At 33.4% G+C, this 21,916-nt stretch overlaps 1 protein-coding gene across 2 annotated transcripts; it reads left to right on the top strand.

Moving 5' to 3' along the window:
* The first annotated feature begins 2,887 nt into the window (after positions 1–2,887).
* On the top strand, positions 2,888–21,602 carry LOC100817075 (AP-1 complex subunit gamma-2). Of its 2 annotated transcripts, XM_003531971.5 has the most exons (19): positions 2,888–2,939; positions 3,021–3,232; positions 4,688–4,990; positions 5,117–5,258; positions 7,202–7,375; positions 9,089–9,268; positions 13,013–13,167; positions 13,606–13,696; positions 13,794–13,957; positions 14,513–14,567; positions 14,981–15,103; positions 15,196–15,291; positions 17,344–17,471; positions 18,157–18,261; positions 18,356–18,612; positions 19,559–19,822; positions 19,907–20,082; positions 20,927–21,031; positions 21,118–21,602. In XM_003531971.5, the coding sequence occupies exons 2-19, from the start codon at positions 3,201–3,203 to the stop codon at positions 21,211–21,213; spliced, it is 2,646 nt and encodes an 881-aa protein (XP_003532019.1). In that variant the 5' UTR covers positions 2,888–2,939; positions 3,021–3,200; the 3' UTR covers positions 21,214–21,602. The 2 variants fall into 2 exon arrangements, with proteins under 2 accessions (XP_003532019.1, XP_006585961.1); XM_006585898.4 differs by lacking the exons at positions 2,888–2,939; positions 3,021–3,232; positions 4,688–4,990 and adding an exon at positions 5,758–5,993 and having other exon boundaries at positions 5,120–5,258.
* Positions 21,603–21,916: the final 314 nt, after the last annotated feature.

Below are 21,916 nucleotides of genomic sequence, written 5' to 3' on the forward strand. Positions count from 1 at the left end.
AAGACGATCTGATGTAGCATTTAAGTAGTGTATTTAAGACCTTCATTAATACTCCGTGTCTGAGATTCTTTCATGCAAAAAATATTCTCATAGGATTTGTCAAAGTTCAATGAAGAATAAATGAAGTCCACAGCCTGAAAAATGTTGATTCTCATCAAAAGGCAAACTCTGTTGTTGCAAACCTACTATGATGAAATAAATGACTTCCCTGCTTAAGTACAAGATACACTATCCTATCAACATGAACTTTGCATGAAGAAAGGACATGCATTTAAAGCAAGCATTAAATGCTCCAATGGACTCGAGACTTTAGACGAAGATCAAAGCAAAGAATCTAACCATTGTGAGACAACAAATACTTGAAGATGAAGGCTATATGTAGAAGAAGCTTTGAAGAAATAATTGACAATGAACTATCTACGCAAATTATTCTTTCATTCTTGTAAAACTTTCTGTAAAAAAAATACAAAGCTCTCAAAACACCTTGTATACCTTGAGAGAAAAGACTAAAAGTGTTGAGTGATATATTCATCTATTAGACGATTATACTTTAAGTAGTGAGCAAACTTCCAACAAATCTTGTTGATTTTCTTAGAGCCAACAATGACTTGGCATGACAAAGAATACTGAGGTTTAAGTCAAGCTTGGTTTAGAGCTTGTAAGTGTAAGAGCCAGAAGTAACAGTGAAAAATATTTGTAACTTTGATAAGTTAGTGAAAACTTGGTGGTTGCCAATTGAATGTAGTCTTGGGATTGAGACCGATCGATTTAAATTCTTTGTGTGCTTTCTTGTTGTTTAACTGACAAATGATTTTGAATTTGTTTTTAGATTTTATATCTTCTTTTGCTTTTCAAAGAAAATTATTTTTCTCATTGTCTGATACAATCTATATTAAAACCTTTCTAAGTGTTTTAGATTTATATTGATCAGACGATAAACATGTTTTCAATCTTAAGAAAATTTTTAAATTTCTAAGAACACAATTAACGCCCTTCTTGTGTTATTTGCTTCTACACTTACCAAGTGTGCCTTTTTCCTTCGGAGAGGTCGAGAAGACGAGTCACTGACAGCCAAGGTTTGTCTTTTCTGTCGAAGAGGCTGAGAGGCGACGAGAATGAGATTTCATGTAGTAAGTGGCCTCACTTTTTGCATTTGAGAATGAGAAAATTGGGAGAATGGGAAGTTAAGATCTGGTTGATTTCACTTTTTTGTATTTAGGAATAAAAAAATTGGGAGAATGAAAAGTTAAGGTTTGATTGATTTGATTGGCTAGAGAATGATTTTTTTTCTTTGCACATAAAAGGGTTTAGATTCTTTCTCTCTATATGTGGAGAAGGGTTTTTTTAGCGGAAAGTTTCATTGAAAAGTGTTATTTTTTTAGCATTATTAAAATATTATAAAAAGTTCTTCTTTTGTTTTGTGGAGGAAAGTTTCTTATGATAGGTTGACAATATGCTTTGGTTACTTTTAAGATCAATAATTATCTTAACAAATCAATATAAGACTTTTCAGGGTGCTTTGTCCTCACTCAATATTTTTTGGGAAAATTTCCATAAGGCCACCCATCCCATAATTACTCCAAGCCAAACACGTTTAACCGTGGAATTATTAAGTGATGTGTTATCAAAAAGTAGACGCATTTTGTTAATATAGATAGTGTCAAATAATTTCTTTAAGTCATTCTTAACTGTACAGTTCCATACCTGCACAGCCTTTAGAGATCTCTCTTTCCGGTGTGATTCGTCGGGGTATTTCATGATTTATTTTAAAAACTCATATTTTACTTCACTCATTAGAGAATGACAAAAAAAAAGCTACATAATCGTCTCGCAATAAACATGTAGTTCTATTGCTTAAATAACTTGTAACTACATCTTCATTGGTTTCATTGATTAAAAATCAACATTAGAGTTCAACTTCTTCACAACCAACATTATTTGTAACAACTACAAATATGATTATTTGTAGAAAATTGGAGTTGGATAAAGAATTGATGAATGATGATAACATCAATTTAGATGAGAATATCTAGATAAATTTCACTGAACAATTTAGATGATGATAAAAATCAAGATTAGAATTCAACTTTTGCACAACCAACATTATGTGCAGCAACAACAAATAGATTTATTTGCAACATCAATTTTGATAGGTATCTGCAACAACCAAGGCTATTATTAATGTTTACTACAAATGGTTTTATTTTTAATGTCTAGGTAACATAAATTATTTTTTGTTTTTAATTCTTGTATTTGGCTTAAATTAAAATAGTTTTAGTTTTTATAGTATATTTTTTAAAATATTTTTATTTTAAAAAAATTAAATATATTTTGATATTTACAAAATACTAAGTGTATTTATTGTTATTTAATACTTAGTTTATAAATATTAAGCAAAACATTGTATTACAATGTTCAACTTTCCTAATATATTTTCTCTGTAAATGTAAGTTGCAAGAAAATTTAAATACATTTTCTCTAATTAGTTAATTTTATTGAAATAAAAAATATTAAATATTACATAAAATTTATTAAATTTTTGTTATTTTTAATAAATTTTAATCAATTAAAACATCTCCAATGAAAGTATTTTCATTTGTTTAACTTTTTTTTCCACTTAAAAAATATAATTGTTACTTATATAAACAATCAATACTTAGAATATTTATGCCATAAATAATATATTTTTCAAACATTATAAGATTTACTAAATTATATTAATTACTCACTTTAACTTTAACTGTGTAACAATCTTAACAGTAAATTTTAAAATATTTAAATTTGTATAAAATTATAAGATGCTTAAAATTTAGATACACAATTCATTTATACATAGTAGAAATGAGTGAGTTAAAAAATGTTTTTAACAACAAAGTTCCAATCCAATTTGCATGATCAACCAATCAAAGTTCCCTCCACATTTATGGCAGCGGGCGCGGGTGACACTAACACTGACTCCATTCTCAAGCACCGCAATTTTTATTATTATTTTATTTTCCTCTTTTTCATTTCGTTTTCAGAAAACTCATAGACAACACAGAAGCGAAGCAAAACAAATCAAATCAACGTTCGCATAACGCATTGCTCTGCGATCGTTGCAATTGGAAGTAGGAAAGAAGAAAACGCCACTCTCAGATCCAAATCCGTTTCCACTCTCAGATCCGAATTCAGTCAAACTGGATCCACTTGAGTTTCCAAATATGAACCCCTTTTCTTCTCCCGCGCGTTTGAGGTAAGCATCGCAAATCACGCTCGTTGCTCAGTTAGAAGAGCCTCAATTTTTGCAAATTTTTTTTAGCACCAATGCAATTAGCAAAGAATTAAGCTTGTTAGTAGTTGTAGTGTCACAATTCCTTTTTTATTCCTTCCATTAAATTACACTGAAGACATTGCCAATTGCTATTTGTTAGATCCTATACCGCTAATGCTTGATAATTGTAGTGCTTGTGCATGTGCCATTAAGTAGTTTGGCAGGGAACTATATCGGATGCCCTTTGCCAATATGCTATCTTTGTTTACAATCATATTTTATGACTCTCTTTGGATAAATTTCTCTATAAGCACTTATATAAAGAAAAGAAATTAAGAGGTTAAAATGAATTAAACTTTTTCCTTAAGTTAAAATTAATTTATGCACCTTTACTTTTGGAGAAGTTAGACGAGAGAAATTCTATAATAGTTAAAAGGCTTAAATATATTTTTTATACTGGTAAAATAACCCATTTTGTTTTACTACCTAAACTACCTTTTCTTTTATTTTATTTTACTACCTGACATTTTTTTATGTTTGAGTTTAGTACCCGTTGTCAGTGAGGATTCGATAAATGATGATGTGATAGACTAACAAAGTGCTATATCATCACTTAACATGACACTCTGTTAGTCTGCTATGTCATCACTTAACGGAGCGGAGGTACTAAAATCAAACATAAAAAAAAATGTCAGGTAGTAAATAAATAGAAAAGGTAGTTTAGGTAGTAAAACCAAAATGGACTATTTACAAGTATGAAAAACATATTTAAGCCTAGTTAAAATGCATAAGTTGATTTTAACTTATGGGAAAAGTTTAATCCATTTTACTTTTTATTTTCTTTTATTGCAAGTTCTTATGGAGAAGTTTATCTAAACAAGGCCTATGTATTTGATCCTTATTCTATAAGAGTTTAAATACATAAGTTGATTTTAACTTATGGGAGAAGTTTAATTCATTTTAGCTTTTTATTTTCTTCTCTTGCCTATGGGGAAGTTTATCTAAACAAGACCTGTATATTTAACTTCCTTATCTGCCTGTAATTTGTTTCAAAGGGGTATCCTTGATGGATTGGGCAGCACTCCTGTATTAATTTTCTGTTTTGATTGTACTGAGATTCTCTTGTCCACCCTTTATGTGATAACTTCTGTTGTTCTAAAATCACATTATATGAGAAACTTGGAATTACAGTCCTTCTATGTGGTCACTTACTCGCACACTATTTTCATTTCTATAAATTCTTGTCAGTTGTGATTATGTGCTTCTCTGTCATTCTGTATTCATGATGGGATTTTTTCAAAGTGCTTTCTATATGCAAAATCAAATACAGTTAACATGTAGTTAGTGTTTTTTCCCCCCACAAATAATAAATGTTTGTTTTATAGTTTAAATATGATCAGTGTCTTTTAACAATCTAATTCATATCTCTACATTTAGGGACATGATTCGGGCCATACGTGCTTGCAAAACTGCAGCAGAAGAACGTGCTGTTGTAAGAAAAGAATGTGCTGCTATTCGTGCTTCAATAGATGAAAATGATCCAGACTATAGGCACCGGAATCTGGCTAAGCTAATGTTCATCCACATGCTTGGCTACCCCACTCATTTTGGTCAAATGGAGTGCCTCAAGTTGATAGCATCTCCAGGATTTCCGGAGAAGAGAATGGGTTACCTTGGCCTTATGTTGCTTCTCGATGAAAGACAAGAGGTTCTAATGTTGGTCACCAATTCTTTGAAACAGTATCCAAATTCATGTCAATGTTTCATTTGTTTTTGTGTTCCTTAATTTTTAGATTCCATTTTACAAATATGCTAGGGAGCTAGCAATAATGGTGATGGGTTATAAAAACCTTAGCTAAGTCACAGAGATCTTAATCACACAAATCAATATATAGTGGGACTTGCTCTTTGTGCTTTAGGAAATATTTCTTCAGCCGAAATGGCTCGTGATCTTGCACCAGAGGTTGAGAGATTGCTGCATTTTCGAGATCCAAATATTCGGAAGAAGGTGATTTTTTCATAATATTTCATGCCCTTCCATTTGAAAACTATCTCTTCAGGAATATTGAAACTTGATGCATATATTAGATATTTGGAGTTATATATTGACTAATGCTTTGGAGAGGAAGACAGGCCTTAAATGCTTTTATGGCTTTATAGTGTCTCCTATACATAACGACAATAATTTGCTCTTACTTAAGTGATTAATTTTTGAACTTCTCTGCTGTTATTCTGCAAGATAATGGCTTTTTGCTTGTTTCTGTTTGTTAAAGAGATCAAGCAAAAAGCCATTATCATCTCTGCTATTTTCTTGTGAATGTTTACTTCATGAATTCTAAAGATTTTTTGTTGCATGAATCTGGTACGAGTCAAGAATTGACTAGAACTTTATAGAAAGCAAAATGTATGAGACATACTGGTGGTTCTTGTACAATAGTAAAGTTACTTGCTTCCATCTTTGTGTGATTTCTAACTTTTACATTCTCACATATAAATTTCCTGGATAGACTGTAAAGAGAATCAAAGGATAGTTTGAATCTACCCAACCATTCCCAGAAGGAAAAGAATGAGAAGACATACACTGACATAAATTTAAGTGTCAAATTCCTTCTTTTCACCAAATAAAGATAAAATATGCCAAGTCAACTGAAAATTCCTTTTTGTTTTGTTCAGCTAGCACATGTGTGATCTTCTGATCCGACCCCATCCCTACCTCCTTATTACTCCCTCGATCTCCATGTTGGTAATTTTTTTTCTCCCCCCATAGGGATCCTTGACATTGTAAAATATACAATAATAAGTTATAAAAAAATAAAAAAAAATGTTTGACAACAAATTTAAGTCTCTTTTAGCAAATTTAAAATTATAACACATAAATGAATATATTAAATTATATTATGGAAAGAATTAAAAAGTCATTTATATATGTATGTGTGCATATATAAAATTAAGGCAATTTTGTCATTTTCATTATATGAGGACCTCACCGAGTGGACAGTATGATCCCTTTCCCCTTCCTTGAATCTACTTTGAAGGGTTTTTGGTTCTTGTCTCCACCCTTGCACAAAAAAATCTCTAAACTTGTGGCTCCGAAGGGGAGGGTCTCTGTGAGGATCCCTAAATAATGGAAAGAATTGCCATTACTAATCAGGTTCAAGGAATATTTTGTTTGCTCAGTACACATTTTCAAATATATTTTGTTTTTCAGGGAGTAATTTCAATGTACTTCAACTATGATGCTTTTATGTTAGAATGACCAACTAAGGAGTGTAACAAACTCTTTCATTCTGTGATGTTATTGATAACACTTACCATATGGTGCTCTGTGCTACAGCCTTTTGACATTACAAATGTAATTTTCGGAGTAGCACTACCCACCTATTGAGGATAGGATGACAGAAACTCACTGAAGGTGGTTTTGTCATTTGAGAAGAACGTCAATAGAGGCTCCAATGAGAAAAATGGAAGATACTCCACTGCAATTAAAAGGGGTAGAGGAAGACATTGAAAAGCTTTAAGAGAAACCATTAATAAATTCCTTGGTCTAAATGATTATACTGAAAATTTGGTTTGATAGAGCTCAATAGCGTCAATTGATTCATGTAGCTGACCTCAACTAATGAGGGACTACTGAAAGCTTGGTTGTTACTGTATATTTATTTATGATCATATAATACCATAAATAGTTTTAGTTATAAGATTGATCATGAAAGGCTACTTGGTTGTGGATATCACTTTTTTTATTCATGTGCAGAGTTTGTTGAATGTTTTTTAGATGTTTATTATATTTTTGTTATTTCGAGTGGAAGTGTGCCTCCTATTTGCTTAATGATTCTATCCATGTTGTAATTTCGTGTTGAGTACTTGAGTTATTCGCAAAACCTTTTCCATTTAACGTTTTTATTTGTTATTGTTCATTCTGATAAGCTGACTATACTTACTGTTATATAGGCAGCATTGTGCTCTGCAAGAATCATAAAGAAAGTTCCAGACTTGGCTGAAAATTTTGTCAATCCTGCTACTGCCTTACTAAGGGAGAAGCATCATGGAGTTTTGATTACTGGGGTTCAGCTTTGTACAGAGCTGTGCAAAATTAGCTCAGAAGCTCTTGAACATGTTAGAAAGGTGCTTTTCCATCTTTCTTATAATTATTTTCTCTTTAGCATAGTGTATTTTCCTAGCACCAACTAGTGATATTAACTGGAGTAATTTTATCTGCTATAAATTAAGCACAACAAAATCATTCTGTGCTGCAGTATCTAAAATTCTAAATGCATACACTCATGAAGTCTTGTTGCCGTTACTTAGTTAAAACAAACATGAATTTTTGAATTTAGTTATTGATAATTGTTACAAGGATATTAAGGTCTGTTTGATTTGAGAAAACATTTTCTGTTTTCACTTTTAATTACAAAAATATTACCTTTTTGCTTTGTTTCCTGTTTTTAAATAGTAAAAGCAATAAAAAGTTTCACTATTTCCTATACAGAGCTTTGAAAACAAAACAAAACAAAACAAAAATAAAGTGTAATTTTTTTAATTAAAAGAATAGTAAACAAATTCTCAAAGCAAACAGGTCCTTCTGAACTTATTTTTTTGAAATCTTTGATTTCTTAAATATATTTTGAAACTTCCTTGTGTACCTAAAACTGAAACAGGCTTTATTTTAATTTTTAAAATATAGTGTTGGAGACAATATAATTTTTAATAGAGGGTGACCACTGGCACAACGGTAAAGGTGTGCCTTGGTGACCGGTTGGTCATAGGTTCAAATATGGAAACAGCCTCTTTGCATATGCAAAGGTAAGGCTGTGTACAATGACCCTCCCCCATACCTTCGCATAGCAAGGGACCTTTGGGCACCGGAGTATGTTAGTTAGTGTTAGAGCCAATATTATGTTTTTTGTAAACTCACATTTCAAATGACTTGCAATTTTTTACTGGCATGACGCCATATGTTATTTTTCGCAAGCAAGTCTGCTTCATATGAATATTATTATTGTTGGAAAGCCACCTTAATTGTGGTCATCCCTAGCCTTCCTTAATTGTAGCCATCCCTAGCCTGCCTTATTTGTGACCTATCATAGTTGTTTGTTATTGTCTCTAATAGGGCTACCCACAAAGGGGTTGACCAAAAAGGCGAAGAGAAGCATTGTAGATTGCAACTGCTGAAATGTTGGTTCTTAGGTGGTTGAGATTTCACATTGATTAGAGATATGACCCAAGTAGTGGTTATAAGGCTTGGGTAGTCCTCATTTTATAAGTATATTTTATAGGATTGAGTTAAGCCCTAAGCTCAGATATGAAATGGTATAAGAGCCTATCCTAGATCTGTAGATCCATTGTTAGGCCACTTGCATTGCCATGCTCCAGCTTATAGCCCTGGCTATGAACGGTGTGTGTTGGAAAGTCACCTTAATTATGGTCACTCTTAATCCACCTCAATTGCAGCCTATTAGAATTGGTTGCCGCTATCTTGGAAGGGCTACTTATGGAGGAGGTGATAAGAAAGAAAGGTTGAGTGAAGTGTCATAGAGTGGAGCCACTTGGATGTCGGCTCTTTGGAAGTTGAGATCCTACATTGACTAGAGTTATGGGCAAAGTAGTGCTTATAATGCTTGGGCAGTCTTCACCTTACAAGTTTGTTTTATGGGGTTGAATTAGGCCATAAGCTCAAATTCTATGAATTGTTTATTTAAAGATATAAACAAGGCTCATGTATGCAACTTTATATTATATTTCACCTCTGGGTGTTTTATTTGTAAACTTCTTGTGCAAATTTATTTGACTGAGGTTAGCTTTTGTTGTAATAAGATGCTCTTTGAACAATGATTGTAGAAATGCACAGAGGGTTTGGTCAGAACTCTGAAGGATCTAGCAAACAGTCCTTATTCACCAGAGTATGATACTGCTGGTTTCACAGACCCTTTTCTCCATATCAGATTGCTTAGACTGCTGCGGGTATTGGGTGAAGATCATGCTGATGCTAGTGACTCTATGAATGACATACTTGCCCAGGTCAGTGTACACTGTCAATTTTATGGTTTTGTATTGTATTTCTGCTGCAGCGATGATTGAATTATTTGTCATTTCTGCATTGTTCTGTTAATGACCTTGGTTAAAATTGGATATGCCTTTTGGATGTTTTTTTTTCTCACTTGTATTCAATTTGATAAGAGCATATCATTTCACCTTACATGCCATGGCAAACTTATGCAGGTGTCTTAATAAAGGATTGCAGGATTTTATTGAAGGAAACTTTTGTTTCTTTGTTATTTTACCTTTTCTTTTTAATTTGGAAAAGAAATTTTATCAGAGAAAACAGGGAAAATCCAATTTGGAGGATGACAAGATATTTGCCAAATTTGGAAAAACTAGATGCAACAAGGAAAAAGAGAAATTCAAGAATGGCATAAAAAATGCCTAGTGTCTCCACAGATTGGAAAATAACAACTTCCTTGAAACAATGATGAGTATCACACCAGGAGACGTGCCATAAACATTATCCTATCCCCCAAGTTTAGGGAAAAGAGAGATCTGTAAAGATGCCAGTGTTCCGATCTAACCTGATACACCAAAGGATTATTATGATTTAGATGGGCAAAAATTACATGATTTGGCATGTTCTAGTGGTACCAGTTAGAAGATGGGCATATCAAGTGTTTGAGGAATATGTGGTGGATCATGTTGGTTTTGTAATAAAGGAGGGAAATGCCAAACAAATATCGTAAGTCATTCTTTATGAATGGACAAACAGAATGAGAAAAAAATGTTTTATCCAATCAAATTAGTGGTTGAGATTGAGAAAGTTGAGATTCACAAAAGGTCCGATGGATATTATCATATGGTTAAGGAAACTTCTTAAGCTACTTTTAGCTCCTGAAGTTTTGTAAAGATCTTATACATGGACATATTACATTTTGATATGTCGAGCATCATAAATAGTCAGGCTGTATTGCATAGGATTTTTTTGCCCAGATGTTCAGTTGAATAATGGGTGCCACTTACCACCTATATTTGTCTAGTGTGAGACATAAACTTGACCTATAAAAGCAATGAAGAGCTTGGGCTCTTTATTCTTTTATTTTTTGTCCAAAGTATATACATTGTAATTTTATCAAGAAACAAAAGGAAAATGAATTGAAAGTAAATCTGGAAGATATCATACCACAGGTTTTTTAGTTTAAATATTTGGGGATCAATATTACAAAATGATAGAAAAATCAATGAAGATGTTAAATACAAGATACAAACTGGATGGTTAAATTGGAGAAAGACATCGGGCATTGTGATCCCAAAGTATCTACCAAGCCCAATGGAAAGTATTATTATACTGCTGTGTGTCCAACTATACTATGTAGTAGTGAATGTTGGGTTTTAAAGGAATAACAAGAGAAAAAAAGGTAGGAGTAGCAGAACGAACAAGTTAAGATGGACGTGTGGCCACGCAAAGGGAAAAATACAAAATGATTGTATATGAGGATATATTAGTGTGGTGTCAATTAAGGAATAAAGGATTGAAAATTGGATAAGGTGGTTTGGACATGTGCAAAGGTCGCCAAGAACACTAGTGAGGAGAGTATATTGCTTTGTTTTTAATCCTGTATTGGAGGTAAGGGTGGAAATAGGCCTGGTGGCATATGGCTTGGAGGTAAGAGAGGTTCATTAGATAAGGTGTGAGACCCACCAAATTTTTTGATTTTCAATAAATTTCAACAAATGAGAGCTTGTTCGAAAGAGTGGGTTGGTGCGTATTTTTCTAGCATTTCTCATTGTGAATTATTTGTTTCCTTTGTTAGATTCTCTGATTTACCGATTTATGTACTACTCAATCATTTGAAAATAAAACATGAAGAATGATTTCTTCCTCTTTTGATTGAACCTCATCATTGAGATCCTTCTATCTCTTCCAATTTGTCTTTCTTTACCTGAACCTTACAAAAATAGTCCCTTGAATTCTCTACCCAATCCATACTAGAATCTACACAAATAACCAGTCAAGAGGGAGAATTAGAAAAGAGAACTCAAAGTAGGTTCAAATTTTCAAAAGGTTTTCATGAGGAGATTTTATGTTCCTTTGCAAGGTGAATCTTTAGAATTGGATCCAAATCACGAGGAAGCTGCAAAATTCTACATTGAAGGTAATTGTACTTGCACAGTTGAAAATCTTAACGCTGCAAATGATACTATTGATGAACTCGACTTTCCTATTGCCTTGAGAAAGGAATTAGATCTTGTACAAAGCATTCTATAGCAAATTTCCTTTCATATTTTAACTTGTCCCCTAGATATAGATTTTTGCAGCTGTTGATTGGGAAGGTTCAGTTGAAGATTCAAAGTCCACCACAAAGTAATGCACAAAAGTATGGGAAACTTGGTGACATGGAGAAGTAAAAAACAATTAGTTGTTGCAAGAAGTAGTGTTGAGGCTGAATATAGAGCAATTGTTCGAGGAGTTTGTAAATTGATCTGGGTAAAAAAGTTACCATTCAAGAACCTGTGAAGCTTTACAGTGATAGAAAGTCAGCCATCAACATAGTGCATAACCCAGTACAACATGACAGGATGGAACATGTAAGAATTGACAAAAACAACAAATCAGAAATGGAAAATGGATTGAGTTTAATGTTGGCAAGTTGGGAATAGCTATATCTTTTTTACCAGCTTGAGGGGGAGTGTTGGATAGGAATCCCAAAATTTATGGGATAATATCATGTCCCATAACTTAAGGGATACTAGTCAACCATCAATGGTCTGTGGTGCCAGGGGAGTGTATTCTTGCGAGGCATATCTGAGCGTGGAGTGGTAGTTTCGTGGCAGACTTGATTGTGGGTGCTGTTTTGTGCATGTGATATTGCTATGGATAGTAACTGCTATAATATTCAGTGGAAAAGTTTAAGGTTTCAGTGGGATTAGCGCAGTAATTCAGAACCACACAGTAATTGCATGGGTTTTAGGTCTCGGCAGGGGCAATGCAGAAATTATGGCACAGGTTTTTGGAATATATGTATCACACTTCATTTTTATTGGCTATGATTACAACCTGCTGGAATGGGTTAGTGGGGGAGTTATGAGCATTTAATGAGTTTGTTTTTCTGTTTAGACACTAGAGTAATTACTCTAGGTAGAAGGTTTTTGGATCCCGTGGTTAGTTAATATTTACATCCATTTTCATGGAATAAACATACACTAACCTATGGTGGCAATTTGTATTTGTCCTTGTAATGTATCTTTGCTCTTAGACTTCGGTACTTCAGGTACCCATAGTAATCTATATATTCATCTTTTGCTGATAAAAAAAACCATTTATTTTCTATACGAATTGTTAATTATTTGTTTACTTTTTAGATTCTCTGTTTTACCTATTTATGTACTGCTCAATCATTTGAATAAAACATGAAGAAGAATGATTTCTTCCTCTTTTGATCATACATATATAATTTAAAAGGAATTCTAAAAAGACATGAAGTTGGCTGGAAATGCATGCATTTTTTAAAATGAGATTAGGAGGCTATAATTTGAGTTATGCATATTTTAACTGATCAAACCTAATGTTGTCAAAAGGTTTAACCACTTGATGCAGTAATCAAAATTAAGTTCATTAGTCATTGCTACAATTTTAAGTTTTGATTTTTGTTTGTCAAATCCATTTTACCCTGGTAAATGGGTTGACAAATTTCATTTACTATTGCCTATTATCAGTAACCAAGTTTTTTTCCCCTTAATTTATGGTTGATTTTTTAAAATTGCTATTTCTTTTAGGTGGCTACAAAGATTGAGTCAAATAAAATTATTGGGAATGCCATCTTATATGAGTGTGTTCAAACAATAATGAGTGTTGAAGATAATGGTGGCTTACGCGTGCTTGCAATCAATATCCTAGGAAGATTCTTGTCGCACAAAGACAACAATATCAGGTACTTTATTGGAAAATAATGTCCGGACTGTTTCTATTTCTATATCAGTTTTTAAGGTAATCATAGTTGTATAGTATCATATATTTTGTAAAGAGAGAGGGAAAAGGTAGAAAGAGAGAGAGGCATATTAGTAAACTGTAATTGTATATCATTGAACTTTTCAATCGATCAATAATACTCCAAAATTAGTCCCCCCCCCAACACACACACGCATATCAAGTCTTGTTTTGATGGCTAGATTAGCGAAATCCTTGTAATGTCTTATACAATTATTACTTTTTAAATCCATGCAACTCCATTACAATTTTGTTTTCTCCAGGCCTTATACTTATTCCCTCCGTTATTTTATTTTATTTTTTAAAATTTTGTAATTTTTTGCTTTTGCTTGTTGTACTTCATTAATGAAGTGAATTGGAATCTTCAAACTTATCCCTTCAGATATGTGGGATTGAACATGCTGATGAAGGCTGTAACTGTTGATGCTCAGGCAGTGCAGAGGCATCGTGCAACAATTCTGGAATGTCTAAAGGTATTAATTGAGCAGTCTTTCTTCCTATTTCTTATAATGGAGAGACTCAGCTTTGTTTTACAATGTGAAAAGTTAGTGACTTAACTTTTTGGTTTAGGATTCTGATGCTTCAATTCGGAAAAGAGCTCTTGAACTTGTTTGTATTCTGGTGAATGAAACTAATGTGAAGGCCTTAACAAAAGAGCTAGTAGAATATCTGGAAGTCAGTGATCCAGATTTCAGGGCAGACCTTACTGCCAAAATTTGCTCAATAGTTTCAAAGTGAGTCATAGAGGTTCACAATAGTATTCCTTTTTGAGTGAACATGTGTTATTTTTATCATTGGTATTCTTCTTCATGCCTTTTGGGGGTAGGGTTAGCCACTAGAGTTGCCAGTATATTAGAATTTAGGTGTTTAATATTTCTATTTTTTTTGTCACCATGAAATGATTTCTTGGGGCATTCATGACATGCCATTATTATAAGAGGTTTTTTTTTTTTTTTTTTTTTTTTATAGTGTTATAAGATGGTTTGATTTGTGGAACAGGTTTTATATTGTTAATGATTGATTAATTTTAGAAACCTCAACTGTTTTTTATCACGGGTAACACTTATAGTACTAAGCATCTTGTCTGACCTTGCAATTTTATCACTGAATATTGTAGTCCTTTCTTCACCCAGTTTCTTTTCTCTGGTACAAAAAATGCCATCCGGTAGATTTTACATAGGCCTCATATCTGTTACCCTTTATCAGTTTAGAAGTAGTAGCTAGTGTTTTATTTTTCCCCACATCTATAAATGTATTTGGTTTATAACATTTACTTATTTGTGCTTCAGGTTTTCCCCAGAGAAGATCTGGTACATTGATCAAATGCTGAAGGTTCTGTCTGAGGTATAAATATAAGAAACAAGTGATTTAAAATCTCCATGGTGGAAAAACTGACCCATGCTAGTTTTTTAGGGTATTATTTAGTGATCTGCCTCGTGTATGATAGTTCAGTTTTTTTCTCATCTCTACAATTGACATGCTACATTCCAAGAAAAATGATTACTATGACAGCTTATTATATTTTTTCCACATGCATTTATAGCATTTTATGATCATTTTATGCTTTTATGTCTATTTATCACTTTATGTTTGCTCAAAGACCACGCCGCACTGCTGCTTCTATGCATTAGAATCATCACCAAATAAATTTTTTGTGATTACTATTCTGATGCTTGTGTTGTGCACATTAACTATTAGATCCCTTTTATTTGGTTACAAATTAAGGGCAAGTATTGATCTCTATGCTATGCTAGTAGGCTGGGAACTTTGTAAAAGATGAAGTATGGCATGCCTTAATTGTTGTGATAAGCAATGCTTCTGAGCTTCATGGATATACAGTAAGAGCATTATACAAGGCATTTAAGATGTCAGCTGAACAGGTGCTCTTTTCTGCTTTGACAAAATCTGTTCATGCTGTTGATTTTCTCTTACTGCCATTAATGTAATATCATTGACGAATATTTTTCATCAGGAAACTCTTGTTCGCGTTGCAGTTTGGTGCATCGGAGAGTATGGTGACATCTTAATCAATAATGCTGGAATGCTTGATGTAGAAGATCCAGTAACTGTGAGTGAATGGTTTCTTCTTGAAAGTTTATGCATAATATATACTGTTGCTTAAGCTCCATGAAAATGATAAATTCATTTGACCCTAAGCAATAATTTATTAAGTTGATGTACATGTTGGTACTAGAAACTAATCGTAAAAGATATTTTATTAGCTTTTTAAAATAAATGAAAAAAAAAAGAGTTCTAACAGTACCCTTTCTATGAGCCTTCTTTTTGTATAGCTACTATTTAGATGATGGATATTGATATAAATAAAGGCAGCCTGGTGCTATAAAGCCACTGCTATATTATGCGGGTCTAGAGCAGGCAGCCTTACCTTGCATTTGCAAGAGGTTGATTCCGCAAGTTAATCATGTGACCTCTTTGTCTCTTGTACTGGTGCCATGAAGCATATATAAATATATAATCGATCAGTCTCAGCACTGCTTGCTCACTGTTGAATGAATTATTCTCCTATATTGTAAAGAAGGAAATAAGGGAATACTAAAATTTGTTTTACATGATTTGTTGGTATCTTTAACATAATCTCTGACAGATACTGCTCCATGTTGGATTGCTAATTTGCAGAAATCTGGGCATGATAAGTACTATACACTAAAACCATAAAATTTAGCTCCTGGCTTGCTCGTTTCTGTTATAATTCGTCTTGCTTAGTTGGATTGTTTTATAAGGAGTAATTTATCAAAAACTAATTATCCCAAAATCTTCTTAAGCTTTTGTAAAAGTTGGTTCATGATATGGTGTCAAACCTTTAATTCATCCTTGCTGCCCCCATTTTTATTATAAAAAATTGAATTTCAGCACAAAGTAGGTAGGCTTTTGCATTATTTGCGCTTGAAGCTTTGGGATAATTGGTTCATGGCATATCAAGCCAATAACCAATTGCATCTATTTTTCTCTCACAACATGGTATCAAAGTGGTACCATCCTCCATGACCTGTCCTATCACTATTCTACGTCGGGTTCCCAAAAATTGGAACTTTAATTAGTCACTTCTTTCCTTGAGTCTCATCTTTTTAGCATGACTTTCACCACTTCCTGCTGCCGCTTCAAAATTTTCTAGCAACTACTTTGCCAACTAAGCCTGCCAGTCCTATATCTGACCCGGCTTTCAAGTTTTGGAGTGCGGTTCCTCCTCTTCTTGCATTAACAACACTTTTTCTCTCCTTTCCCAACACATTACGATGTCTTTCTAGCCACTTCTTCCCATTGATGATCATTCTGGTGGTGACTCTTTTCCCACAAATGAATCATATTAGCGATAACTTCTTTCCTTCCAATGATCATTTTGGTGGTGACTCTTTCCCATAGATGAATCATATTAGTGGTGACTTCTTTTCTGTCAACGATCATTTCAATGGTGACTTATGTTGGTTATGAATCACACTAGCCTAGCTCTCTATCCAAGATGCTCTGGCCTCAACCTTTTTCGTAGGTGCACTGGCCTTGTCATCATCCCAGATGCACTGGTCTCATCTCTGTCCCAGAAGCACTTGTCGGACTTAGTTTCAAGTATAAGTATTTTTGTGTCTCCAATATTATTGTTTGAAGCTTCCAAATGTGGTTTTGAGGTTGGACCTTGCTTTGATTGATTGCTACCTAACAAATTTCTCTAGAGGTGATGATCATTCTAGTTATGTGGGTAAGCTTTCTTTCTATCAATTCTCTTTGGCTTCTCTAACATCATTGAGTTGCCTTTCAACTGTTGGAAAATCTTGTAACATCTCTTGCATCTGTTTTCCTTTCTTTCAACTGTTGAATTTCAGCACAAAGTAGGTAGGCTTGTGCATTATCTGCGCTTGAAACTTTGCGATAGTTGGTTCATGAAATCTGAGCCAATAATCAATTGCCCTGTGTCTTTTCCTTTCTTCGTGAAAGAGATGTAGCATAGTTTAACAACGATTGGACTATTGGCTATTGATGCATCTAACACAATCTACTTGTAATGTATAATGTAGCATTTAGGAAAATCTACAAAATCAATCTTCCATTACATTATTTTTAGATTTTTTTAGATGTCTTTTATCCTTAATTTGTTTCATGCAAGCAGGTGTCCGAGTCAGATGTTGTGGATGTCGTAGAGATTGCTCTAAAATGCCATGCATCGGATCTTACCACGAAAGCAATGGCTTTGGTTGCCCTATTAAAGCTGTCTTCACGGTTTCCTTCTTGTTCAGAGTATGTATGTTTTTTCATTTGTTATACTTATCTATTACTATTGAGAAAAGCTCAAGTCTCACATCGACTAGTGATAAAGATACAATAGAGAATGGATAATTGGGAGACAACCCTCACCCCTATGAGCTAGCTTTTAGGATTGAGTTAGGCCTAAACTCACATCCTAAGATAGTAATATGGTATTAGAGGCTATCCTAGATCTATTAAAAGGTCACCCACCATATTATCAACGCATCAAGCCTAGAAGTGCTTGGGCGTGAGGGGGTGTATTGAGAAAAACTCAAGTCCTACATTAGCTAGAGATAAAGATACAATAGAGAATATATAATTGGGAGACAACCCTCACCCTATGAGCTAGCTTTTGGGGTTGAGTTAGGCCCAAACCTACATTCTAATAATTACATTAAACCTTAAAATGTATTATTTCTTTTTTCCTGCCTTTGCTTTTGAGGAATGTAATATTCTAGTATAGTCCAGCTGATCCAGCTCAAAATAGTTTAAAACACTAATATGACATTCAATCCCTTGTGCATGTGTATTCATCTCTAACAAATCATGGGATCTTTTTCATCCATGTCTCTTCCGCCCTTTACACACCAAATACTTGTGTACCTATGATAAGCTCATATCCTTATTGTATTTGTACATTTGACTTGAAAGCATTCTCTTTTCATTCAATATGTAGGAGAATCAGGGAAATAATTGTTCAGTGCAAAGGGAACCTTGTATTAGAATTGCAGCAAAGATCCATAGAATTCAATTTGATTATTGCAAAGCATCAAAATATTAGGTGAGGTAACCAATATGCATATTATATTATATGAAAAGCTTAAATATGCTCTTAAGAGGAATCCCATAAAGAGAAAATATTCATTGTCATGCAGGCCTACACTTGTAGAGAGGATGCCAGTTTTGGATGAGGTGACTTTCATTGCTAGGAGGGCTGGATCTTTTCCAGGTGCAGGTTTAACATCGACAGGATCTTCAGTTGGCCTTTCAAATGGAGTAGCCAAACCTGTGGCTCCTATTGTAGACCTTCTTGATATGAATTCAGATGATGCTCCTGCACCAAGCTCTTCTGGTGGTGATTTTCTTCAGGACCTTCTTGGTGTTGATCTGTCACTGGCATCACAACAATCTGGTTAGTGTTTGTGGTGTATCTTATATATTATCATAATGCTTCTACAAATGAATTGTTTGTATCTAATAATTGCCATTGTTTTTCATTTCATAAATAAAAGGTAAGTAGCTCTATTTTTGAAGATCAATTTTATTTTTTGAAGATCAATATTATCATAATGCTTCTACAAACGAATTGTTTGTATCTAATAATTGCCATTGTTTTTCATTTCATAAATAAAAAGGTAAGTAGCTCTATTTTTGAAGATCAATTTTATTTTTTGAATCACGTAGTCTATGGCTAAATCAATACAGATTTGACAAAGATTTTTCAGATAGAAAAAAAAACTTTTTTGGGAGGAGCTGAAGAGTAAAGAAAGATGATAAGACATCCTTACAAGAAAATTACAAAAGAAAACATCTAGAACCTAATATATTGAGTCATGTAACAGGGCATTCCAATCTCTTTGCACGTCTAACAAAGAAACATCCCTATAACGACCATGAGCAGTTCAGCATAGGAAAGATTAAAAAAACATATCCCAAATGTTGTCTATATATGAAAAACTTCCCTTGAAATTTTTTGGCATTCCTTTCCAGTTTTAAAGACATCAGAGCACTGCCACTGAATCTTAGCTTTACGAAAGCCAAAAGAAACTAGCAGTTGTAGGTTTTACAAAATTTAGATTGTGATTGTTCAGTTTTAGAAATATTACGAAAAGAATTACTATTTCATGGGTTTAGTTACATTAGTTAGAAGTAATTGTAAAGTACAAATTGAAATATCCAAGGGAGCTTGCTTTTCCATTGGAAAAATCAAGACACGGTAGCATTTAGACACATGCATTTTGTGTTTTTATCTTGGATTTTTCCGTGGAAGAAGCGTGCAAATTATTTACTTTCCTTTGTGGTGAATAGTTCAATCTAATATATTCATATCTTGTTTGACGTTTACTTTGCATTTTTAGATGCCAGTCAACCTTCAAGAAATGGTACTGATGTTCTTTTGGATCTATTATCTATTGGATCGGCTTCTGCACCTATTGAATCACCTGCACAGAGCAACTCATCTACAATTGACATATTGTCCCCCAAACAAAGTAAAAAGGCACCAATTTCACCATTAGATGATCTATCATCACTTTCACTTTCTTCAAGAGCAACATCAAATGCTGGAGCTGCTCCCATGATGGATTTATTAGATGGATTTGCCCCAGGCCCACCAACAGAAGGTAAGCTTTGTTTAGAAAGTAGTTGATTTATAGTTTTATACCTAGTCTAAGTACTAATTCCCCCTCTTCTCTTGTTTCGAATAGAAAACAATGAACTAGTTTATCCATCTATAACTGCATTTGAGAGTAGCTCCTTGAGGTTGGTGTTCAATTTCTCAAAACAGCCAGGAAACTTGCAAACAACAAATATTCAGGCCTCCTTTACAAATTTGACCTCAAATGTATATACAGAGTTTACTTTTCAGGCAGCAGTTCCAAAGGTATGCCACTTGGTATGCTGTTGAGTGAGAGCTTTCTAACTGTATTGTTAAGATCATCATAATTGGGTGTTTAACATATAAATTTTGTCTAATGCTTTCAGTAGTATCTGTTGAAAATCAGGATACAATATTTACATTTAACGTACTATCTTTTTTCCTATTTATAAGACCCAATTACCTAATTTACCAAGATTAAGAAAAGTAGTTAATTTAGTTGATAGTAATAAATTTGTCCTAAATTTATATACTTTTTCAAAAATACCATTGTCATTAATGTTTCCCTCTCTTCTAAATGAATGTTAATATAATGTCTCTCTTATTTAATTAGGGGTATTTATGGTCTAAAAATAATTAATGCATGAGATAATATGGATTGAGTCTTATATAAAGAAACAAACAAGTTTAAAAGTTGGGTCATATAAAAAGGAATAGAGGTAGTATTATGATTTATAGGCAACAAAATCATTGAAGGCTACAAAATCATTGATTTAGAGGAATCAATATCTCCTATAATTATTTGTAATTGAAGGCTCCATGCTTTCTGATTGCTATGGAAAAATGTCTTTTCATTCCTCTGTATGAGACAACACTCGGTAACTAGTAGAACTTCACAACATAAAGAAACCAGAGCTTGAGGCTGCTACTTCTCTTAAGGGAAGAGTTCTAGACTTCTAGCAAGTAGCAAAAAAATGTGTCTCTGACTTTCAGTAATTGAATGATTTCCTATATATTAGTTATGTATTTAGTTGTTTCAACTTTCGGATGCTAAATATTTACATTTTGCAAATCATGGTTATCTTATTTATCATCTACTTTTTACTTACTTTGATTTTTTAATTTTCAGTTTCTTCAGTTGAACTTAGATCCAGCTAGCGGCAATACTCTCCCTGCTAGTGGAAAGGGGTCCGTCACACAAAATATGAAAGTTACTAATAGCCAACACGGAAAGGTAGATTTTCCTTCCGTGCTACGTAAATTTTGTGCTCTATCATGTACCTTATGATTTTATGACGGCTAGCAATTATTCTATTTCAGAAATCTCTTGTCATGCGCATAAAGATAGCATACAAGATAAATGGCAAAGAGACACAAGAAGAAGGACAAATCAATAATTTTCCTCGTGATTTATGAGGCCAGTTGGTCAGTGGTCTATCTGGTTATGCACAAAGCCTATATATTTTCCGCACTTTATAATCACTTGTTAAATATTCATGATCCATTCTTTCACATGAGGTCTCAGTATGGTTCATGCATTTAACCGGGTCACTTTTTGGAACAAAGTTGTCTATTCGGTGGCTTCACATCTTCACTATAGAATTTTTTTCCCTCTTAGATTGTTTATGTAACCATTAGTACAAATTATACCTGTATGAAAATGTCGTAACCAATTTTTTCTTTTCAAGGCATAAAATATTGTATCACGCTTAGTTCTTTAGGTGCTTACTGTTTTGCTTAAGTGTTGCATGCAGTTTGATATCTTATACTGATTTTAGATAATAGTCATATCTGTTTATCTATCTGTTGTCATATATAAAAGATAAAACACGGGTTGCAACTTTAATATCTAGTATAAAAGTCGAAGTGTGGCTTGTGGTGTTGACATCTCAATAATTAATTTAGATTATTTTAGTGTTCCATTTAGTAAATAATTAATTTAGATTATTTTAGTGTTCCATTTAGTAAAGTAAAAAATATATGGATAGAGAGTTTACCTATTGATGTAGGGGTGCTCTTTTTATAAGTCTCAATGCAGTTGAGTCACAACCTTGATATGAGAGTTCACCTAGAAAGTAAATCTAATGTGACATGAAAGCTCCTTAACCCTTGAATATTT

The sequence above is a fragment of the Glycine max genome, chromosome 8 (genome assembly GCF_000004515.6).
Source record: "Glycine max cultivar Williams 82 chromosome 8, Glycine_max_v4.0, whole genome shotgun sequence".
In the NCBI taxonomy this organism is placed as follows: domain Eukaryota; kingdom Viridiplantae; phylum Streptophyta; class Magnoliopsida; order Fabales; family Fabaceae; genus Glycine; species Glycine max.

Coding starts and splice junctions, on each gene's coding strand:
- LOC100817075 (XM_003531971.5), top strand. CDS start 3,201: ATGAACCCCTTTTCTTCTCCCGCGCGTTTGAG. Junction 13,168..13,605: donor CACAAAGACAACAATATCAG/GTACTTTATTGG, acceptor TTATCCCTTCAG/ATATGTGGGATTGAACATGC. Junction 13,958..14,512: donor ATTTGCTCAATAGTTTCAAA/GTGAGTCATAGA, acceptor TTTGTGCTTCAG/GTTTTCCCCAGAGAAGATCT.